We start from the raw sequence: 8,512 nt of genomic DNA, 5'->3' as shown, positions 1-8,512 counted from the left end.
ACACGCCGTGGCACAGGTTTGCACATTGTGGCACAGTCTTGCACGCCGTGGGCATGCTTTTCCACACCGTGGCACAGCCTTGCACACCGTGGGCATGCTCTCCTACACGCCGTGGCATGGGTTTGCACATCGTGGCACAGCCTTGCACACCGTGGGCATGCTTGCCTGCACGCCGTGGCACAGGTTTGCACACCATGGCACGGGTTTGCACACTGTGGCCATGGGTTTGCACGCCGTGGCACAAGTTGGCACACCCCGGGTATGTCTTTGCACACTGTGGCACAGGTTTGCACGTCGTGGCACAGTCTTGCACGCCGTGGGCACGGGCTTGCACCCTGCCGGCGCAGCACGGGTGCGTCTTTGCACACCGCGGCGCAGCGTTGCGCCCCTGCCACTCCCCACCGCAGCAGCCAGCCGGGCTCCGGACGTGGGGGGCGCAGAGCGGCCCCACGGTGCCCCATGACCTCGTGGTCCCGCGTGGGCTGGTCATGGCACTCCATCCGTCCGTCCGTCCGTCCCGGGGTGGGGTGGGGTGCCCCCCGCTAGAGCCTGGCCTTGGGCGGGGGGGGCCCCTCCAGCGAGCGCAGGAAGGCGAGCAGGGCGCGGCGGTACTCGGCGGGGTGCTGGCGCAGGTGGGCGGCGTGGCGGGAGCGCGGCCAGCCCCGGGCGTGGGCACGGATGCCCTGCGCCCGCCAGCCCCGCAGCAGCGCCCGCAGCGCCGCCGGCCGGCTCAGCGCGTCGTCCAGGCTGTAGAAGAGGAGGAGGGGGCAGCGCAGGGGGGGGCTGGCGAAGGCGCCCCGCGCCCGCTCGTACTCCTGGCCCCCCCAGCACCCCAGCACCCACAGGTACAGCCGGGCACCAGCGTGCGCCACGGCCCGCAGGGCCGGCGTGCCCACCGCGCCGGCGATGCCTGCGGGGAGAGAGCCGTGTCGGTGCCGGCGGGGGTCCCCAGGTGCGCCCATGCTGGGTATCCCCCCCCGGGCCACACTCACCCCGCGCCATGTCCCCGAAGCCGCCGGTCACCAGGCTGTCGTAGACGATGCCGCGGAAGCGCGGTGCCAGGCGCTGGCACTGCTGGGGCCGGTGGCGCAGGAGCAGCAGCACTTGGGCGAAGGTGTAGGCGCCGGCGGAGATGGCATGCACCAGCAGCGGGCGGGTGGCCAGGCCAGTGCCGCTGCCACCGCCACCGCCACCACTGCCACCATTGTCGCCACCATCACCATTGCCACCACCGCCACCATCACCACCACCACCGCCACCACCATCACCGCCACCACCGCCACCACCGCTGCCGCCACCACCGCCACCACCACTGCCACCGTTGCCACCACCATCACCACCGCCACCATCACCGCCACCACCGCCACTGATGCCACCACCACCATCACCACCGCCGCCACCACCACCAGTGCCACCATCGCCACCGTGGTCCAGCAGCCGCAGCAGCCGCCCCGCCAGGCGCCGTCCTTGCCGCGGCCGCAGGACGTGGCACGCCGTCGTCCCCACCACCAGCACGTCCACGCCGTGGCGCAGGTAGAGCGCCAGGTACCGCGCCAGCCCCCCCGCCCGCGCCCCCAGCCAGGGCAGCAGCAGCAGCAGGGGTTTGCCGGGGGGTGGCGGGGGGGACCCCCCGGTGGCGCTGCTGTAGAGGCGGATGGTCCCCGAGAAGGACGTCACCGTGACGGGGGGCAGCAGAGGGGGGGCACAGTGCTGCTCCTCATCCTCCCTGTGGGAGACAGGGCGGGGGGGTGGGACCCCCTCGAATGTGGGACCCCCTCCCAAATGTGGGATATCCCCCCCAAATGTGGGACCGCCCAAATGTGGAACACCTCCCCCCGCTAAAATGTGAGAACACCAAATGTGGGACACCCCCCCCCAAATGTGGGGGACCCCCCCAAATGGGCGACCCTGCCCAAATAGGGGACCCCCCCAAATGTGGGACTCCCCCCCCCCCAACTGAAGGACCCCGGAGTCCTGCCAGGCAGCACCAGCACCCGGGGGGATGGGGAGGGGGGCCCCATCCCGCTGCCCCCCCTGTCGCCCCCGGGCAGGGTCTGCCCCCCCCCGTGCTGCCCCAGGACTGGCTGGCACCCCCCCACCATGGGACAACCCCCCATGGGAACCCCCCTCCACAGGACACCCCCCTCCATGGGAACCCCCCCTCCATGGGACCCCCCCCACACCATGGGGCCATTTGCACCCTGCAGGCAGCCCCCCCATGTCCCGCAGGCACTTGGGGACCCCCTGCCCACCTTGTCCCCCCTCCATGTGCCCCAGCCCCCCAGTACCCCCCAGGCTGGACCCCCCCCCAATGCACCCTGCCCTGGGGGGGGCCGTACACCCCCCTCCCCAGCATCTCCCCCCACCCTGGGGCACCCATCACGGGCTGGGTCCCTGGGGGGGCATCGGGGGCACCCAGGTCCCTGCAGCTTCCCCCAGCCCCCCCCTGGCCCCCCACGGTCACCGTGTCCCCTCCCCACGCTGACCTGGGGCCACTGGCTGTGCCGGGGGGGTCTGGCAGCATCAGGGGGTCCGGCTCTGTCAGGGGATCCGGCTGTGCCGGGGGGTCCGGTGTGCCATGGGGGTCTGGCGGTGCTGGGGGGGTCTGCCCGTGCCTGGGGGTCCGGCTGTGCGGGGGCATCGGCTGAGCTGGTGGAGTCCAGCTGTGCCGGGGTCTGGCTGTGCCGGGCTGGGTGCCGGTGATGGGTGCCGGTGATGGGTGCCGGTGCGGGTGCCGGTGCTGGATGCCGGTGCGGGTGCCGGGAGGTGCCAGGCGGTGCCGGCAGCAGCCGGGATTAGGCCAGGCCGCGGTTACAAAACGCCTTACACAACGCCAGCGGGCACCGCGCCACGGCTGCCGGCATGGGGACGGGCCCCCGCGGCTCCCCACAGCCCTTTGCGGCCCCCCACGGTCCCCCATGGCCCCCACGGCTCACCATGGCCCCCCATGGCCCCCCACAGACCCCCCCCCCATGGCCACCCCCAGCCCCCTATGGCACCCCGTGTCCCCCCACAGCCCCCCATGCCCCCCACAGCCCCCCATGCCCCATTGCTACATCGACCCCACTGTGTGGTCCCGGGGGACAGCAGTGACCTGGTGACAACTGCCACCCCCCCAGCATCCCCCCCTCCCCAGTACTGGAGACAGAGGCCCCCCCCAGCCCCCCACTCGTCCCCAGGACTCCCACTCTCAGCCCCACGGACCCCACGGTTTCGAGGCACACCACCACCCCTCCCAGCCCCCCCAGGATCCCCCGTTCCCCGTCCCCTCCCCGGGGGCCCCCATGGTCCTCAGTGCCCCCCCCCGGGCTCCTTGGGGAGGGGCTGAGATGGGGTGGGGGGTGGGGCTGTGCGGGGGGGATGGGGTGTAATGGGGGGGGTGCAAGGTGGATGTCCCCTCTTGGGTACCCCCCCCCCCATGCCCGCTGTCCCAGGGTCCCAGGCCAGGGCTGGGGGGGAGGGGGGGCAGCCCCTGCTGGGGGGGTGCTAAGCCCCAGCGCCCCAGGGAAGGGTCCCCCCAGATCTGTGGGTGGGGAGCAGACGAGTGAGCACGGAGGGGCCACTATGGTGACACAGGCGGTGGCACGTGCACTGCCACGAGGGCAACGCACATGGGGGGGCACGCGGTGGCACAGGTGGTGGCACATGCGGTGGCACACGCGGTGGCACATGCGGTGGCACACACGGTGGCACATGCGGTGACACACAGTGGCACATGTGGTGGCACATGCAGTGGTACAGGCAGGTGGCACATGTGGTGCCACAAGCGGTGGCATGGGATCGGCACGTGTGGTGGCACACTTGGTGGCACGGGCAGTGGCACACATGGTGGCACATGCACGGCACACATGGTGGCACAGGCAGTGGCACAGGCGGTGCCACACTTGGTGGCACAGGTGGTGGCATGGGCACCAGCACGTGTGGTGGCACTCATGGTGAAACACACAGTGGTATACGCGGTGGCACATGCGGTGACGCACACAGTGGCACAGGCGGTGGCACAGGCACCAGCACACATGGTGGCATACACAGTGGCACATGCAGTGGCACCAGCACTGCCACAGACAGCAGCACACATTGGGGGGACATGTGGCGGCACAGGTGGTGGCATATGGGGTGGCACACGCGGTGGCCCAGGTGGTGGCACAGGCACCGGCACGTATGGTGGCACACTTGGTGGCACACAAAGTGACACATGTGGTGGCTCATGTGGTGGCACAGGCACCGGCACATGTGGTGGCACACTTGGTGGCACTAGGCGGTGGCATGGGGACTGGCACGTGTGGTGGCACACACAGTGGCACGGGTGGTGGCACATGCAGTGGCACACATGGTAGCACACACGGTGGCATGTGTGCTGCCGGCGTCCCCCCTGCACTGGGGCTGCCTGCGAGTGGGCAGGGCAGCGGTGACCCGAGCAGGTGTCCCCGTCCCCATGCCGGCCCCCCCAGGGCTGGCAGCTCCCGGTGGCCGCAGTGGCCTGGGTGGCCGCAGGGGCTCACCCGATCATGCACTGAGCGCCGTGCAGAGCCGCTGGCCCAGTGCCCAGCTCCCCACCCACGGGGGCATCGAGCGGCTGCGCCCGCCCCGACGCCTCTGTCACCCCATTGAGACGCCTGTGTCCCCCCCGCCCCGCCCTGTGTCACCCACACCCGGGGGCTGCCAGCGTGGTCTTGTCACAGCCCTTGGAGCCGCCACGGTTTGGGGCTGCTGATGTGGTGCAGGGTGCGGTCACGCGGAGCACGGGGCGCAGTGCGTGTGTGCAGTGAGTGCGCGCAGTGCGTGTGCATGCGTGCAGTGTGTGCGTGCAGTGAGGGTGCGCAGGGCGAGTGTGCAGTGCGTGTGTGCATGCCTGCAGTGCGTGCAAGCAGTGAATGTGTGCAGTGAGTGGGTGCAGGGAGGGTGCGCAGTGTGTGTGCATGCCTGCGGTGTGTGCATGCCTGCAGTGAGTGTGCGCAGCATGTGCATGCAATGAGTGCATGCATGCAGTTCGTGCCTGCACACACCGAGCGTACGCAGTGCATGCCTGCAGTGAGTGTGTGCAGTGTCATGCAGTGCGTGTGTGCGGTGCGTGCGTGCATACATGGTGTGCAGGCAGCGCCTGCAGTGAGTGTGCACAGCAGTGTGTAAGGGGCATGCGCTGCACATGGGCCACGTGCTCTGTGTCATGCAGCAAGTGTGGGACGAGCGGGGGATAAGCGTGCAGCAAGCGTGGGCTGTGCAGCGAGAGATCGTGGTGCAGGAAGGGTGCAGGCAGGGCGCAGACAGGGTGAGCTGCAGGCATCCACGCAGCGCGCGTGAGAGCACTGTGTGCAGTGTGAGCAAGTGTCTGCAGTGTCTTTAGTGTAAACAGTGTGAGCAGTGTGTGCAGACCGCGAAGTGTATGCAGTGAGCAGTGTGATGAGTGTGCCAAGTGCGTTCAGTGCGTGCAGTGTGTACAGTGCGTACACTGTGACCAGTGTGAGCAGTGCACGCAACATGTGCAGTGTGTGCAGTATGTGCAGTGTATGCAGTATGCGCAGTGTTTCCAGTGTGACCAGTCCATACAGTCTGTGCAGTGCACAGTGCATGCGGTGTGAGCAGTGTGCGCAGTGTCTGTACTGTGTGCAGAGTATGCAGTTAGAGCAGTGTGGAGTGTGTGCAGTGTATGCAGTGTAAGCAGTGTGTACAGTGTGTGCACTGTGAGCAGTGCAAGCAGTGTGACCAGTATGAACCAGTGTGTTGGGTGTGCACAGTGTGAGCAGTGTGTGCAGTGTGCGCAGTACACAGTAGGTGCAGTCCGTGCAGTGTGACTGTGTGTGCAGTGTGTGCAGTATGAGCAGCACATGCAGTGTGAGCACTGTGATCAGTGCGTGCAGTGTGCGCAGTGCGTGCAGCGGATGCAGTGCTTGCAATGTGTGCAGTGTGTGCAGTGGTTGTACGGTGTGCAGAGTGTACAGTACTTGCAGTCTGGGCAGTGTGAGCAGTGTGGAGTGCGTGCAGTGTGAGCAGCGCGCGCAGTGTGAGCAGTGTGCAGTGTGCAGTGTGTGTACCGCGCGCAGCGTGAGAAGTGTGAGCGCTGTGTGCAGTGCATGCAGTGCGTGCAGTGCTTTCAATGTGTGTAGTGTGCCCAGTGCATGCAGTGTGAGCAGTGTGTGCAGTGCGTGAAGTGTGAGGAGCGCGTGCAGTGCGTACAGTGTCTGCAGTGTGTTGGGTGTGAGCAGTGTGCAGTGTGCGCAGTATGTACAGTGTGTGCAGTGCTTGAGAAGTGTTAGCAGTGTGTGCAGTGGTTGTACTGCGTGCAGTGTGTGCAGTGCTTTCAGTCTGGGCAGAGTACGCAGTGTGCAGTGCGTGCACTGTGAGCAGTGAGAGCAGTGTCTGCTGTGCGTGCAGTGTGCGCAGTGTGCAGTGCGTGCAGTGTGACCAGGGCGTGCAGTTTGTGCAGTGCGAGCAGTGCGTGCAGTGTGTAGTGTGAACAGTGTGTGCAGTGTGTATAATGTGCGCAGTGTGCGCAGCGTGTGCAGTGCGTGCAGTGTAAGCAGTGCGTGCAGTGTTTGCAGTGTGTTCAGTGTGAGCAGTGCGTGCAGTGTGTTCAGTGCGTTGTGTGTACAGTGCGCGCAGTGTGAGCCCTGTTTAGTGTGCCCAGTGTGTGCAGTGTGAGCAGTGTGCAGTGTGACCAGCGTGCAGTGTAAGCAGTGCGGGCAGTGTTTGCAGTGTGTTGTGTGTGTGCAGTGTGCAGTGTGTGCAGTGCATGTAGTGCGTGCAGTGTGTGCAGTGCGTGCAGTGTGAGCAGTGCGCAGTGCGTGTAGTCTGTGCAGTGAGTGCAGTGCGTGCAGTGTGCTCAGTGCGCAGTGTGTGCAATGTGTGCAGTGTGAGCAGCGTGTGCAGTGTGAGCAGTGTAAGCAGTGCGTGCAGTGTTTACAGTGTGTTGGGTGTGAGCAGTGCCTGCAGTGTGAGCAGTGTGCAGTGTGCCCAGTGCGTGCAGTGTGTGCAGTGTAAGCAGTGCGTGCAGTGTGGTCCGTGTGCAGTGAGCCCAGTGAGTGCAGTGTGAGCAGTGCGTGCAGTGTGAGCAGTGCGTGCAGTGTGTGCAGTGTGCATTGTGAGCAGTGTGTGCAGTGCGTACAGTGTGTTAAATGTGAGCAGTGTGCAGTGTGAGCAGTGTAAGCAGTGCGTGCAGTGTTTGCAGTGTGTTGGGTGTGAGCAGTGCATGCAGTGTGAGCAGTGCATGCAGTGTGAGCAGTGTGAGCAGTGTCTGCTGTGCGTGCAGTGTGCGCAGTGTGCAGTGCATACAGTGCGTGCAGTGCTTTCAATGTGTGCAGTGTGTGCAGTGATTGTACTGCATGCAGTGTCTGCAGTGCTTTCAGTCTGGGCAGTGTTCTCAGTGTGCAGTGCGTGCAGTGTGAGCAGTGTCTGCTGTGGGTGCAGTGTGCGCAGTGTGCAGTGCGTGCAGTGCGAGCAATGCGTGCACTGTGAGCAGTGTGAGCAGTGTCTGCTATGGGTACAGTGTGCGCAGTGTGCAGTGCGTGCCGTGTGAGCTATGTGAGCAGTGTCTGCTGTGTGTGCAGTGTGCGCGGTGTGAAGTGCGTGCAGTGTGACCAGTGCGTGCAGTTTGTGCAGTGCGAGCAGTGCGTGCAGTGTGAGCAGTGCGTGCAGTGTGTATTGTGAACAGTGTGTGCAGTGTGTATAATCATAGAATCATAGAATCATTAAGGTTGGAAAAGACCTCTAAGATCATCGAGTCCAACCGTCAACCCAACACCACCATGCCCACTACACCATGTCCCTAAGGGCCTCATCTACACGTCTTTTAAATACCTCCAGGGATGGTGACTCCACCACTTCCCTGGGCAGCCTGTTCCAAGGCCTGACCACTCTTTCAGTAAAAAAATTTTTCCTAATGTTCAATCTAAACCTCCCTTGGCACAACTTGAGGCCATTTCCTCTCGTCCTATCACTGTTACTTGGGAGAAGAGACCAACCCCCACCTCGCTACAACCTCCTTTCAGGTAGTTGTAGAGCGCGATGAGGTCTCCCCTCAGCCTCCTCTTCTCCAGGCTAAACAACCCCAGTTCCCTCAGCCGCTCCCCATCAGACTTGTGCTCCAGGCCCTTCACCAGCTTCGTTGCCCTCCTCTGGACACGCTCCAGCACCTCCATGTCCTTCTTGTGGTGAGGGGCCCAGAACTGAACACAGGATTCGAGGTGCGGCCTCACCAGTGCCGAGTACAGGGGCACGATCACCTCCCTGCTCCTGCTGGCCACACTAGTTCTGATAGAGGCCAGGATGCCGTTGGCCTTCTTGGCCACCTGAGCACACTGCTGGCTCATGTTCAGCCGGCTGTCAACCAGTACCCCCAGGTCCTTTTCCTCCGGGCACTTTCCAGCCACTCTTCCCCAAGCCTGTGGCGTTGCATGGGGTTGTTGTGGCCGAAGTGCAGGACCCGGCACTTGGCCTTGTTGAATCTCATACAGTTGGCCTCGGCCCATTGATCCAGCCTGTCCAGGTCCCTCTGCAGAGCCTTCCTACCCTCCAG

The 8,512-nt window shown here is 64.9% G+C and overlaps 1 protein-coding gene across 1 annotated transcript; it reads right to left on the bottom strand.

The window, feature by feature from the left end:
* Positions 1 to 542: 542 nt before the first annotated feature.
* Positions 543 to 2,949, bottom strand: LOC142078075 (uncharacterized). Its single transcript, XM_075140605.1, has 4 exons — positions 2,937 to 2,949; positions 1,353 to 1,838; positions 993 to 1,181; positions 543 to 910 (listed from the first exon to the last, which is right to left on the bottom strand). Exons 1-4 carry the CDS (start codon positions 2,947 to 2,949, stop codon positions 543 to 545), a joined length of 1,056 nt encoding a protein of 351 aa, XP_074996706.1.
* Between the last annotated feature and the right edge of the window lie 5,563 nt (positions 2,950 to 8,512).

Source organism: Calonectris borealis, chromosome 1 (genome assembly GCF_964195595.1).
Source record: "Calonectris borealis chromosome 1, bCalBor7.hap1.2, whole genome shotgun sequence".
In the NCBI taxonomy this organism is placed as follows: domain Eukaryota; kingdom Metazoa; phylum Chordata; class Aves; order Procellariiformes; family Procellariidae; genus Calonectris; species Calonectris borealis.
Note: the sequence above shows the minus strand (reverse complement) of the source record. Positions and strands in the feature narration are given on the sequence as shown.

Bases quoted from the DNA above. Each gene is read 5' to 3' on its own strand.
- LOC142078075 (XM_075140605.1), bottom strand. The intron at 1,182-1,352 runs GTGATGGTGGCG...GTGGCGGTGGCG, and splicing joins CATCAGTGGCGGTGGTGGCG to GTGGCAGCGGCACTGGCCTG. The intron at 911-992 runs GTGAGTGTGGCC...CTCTCCCCGCAG, and splicing joins CTTCGGGGACATGGCGCGGG to GCATCGCCGGCGCGGTGGGC.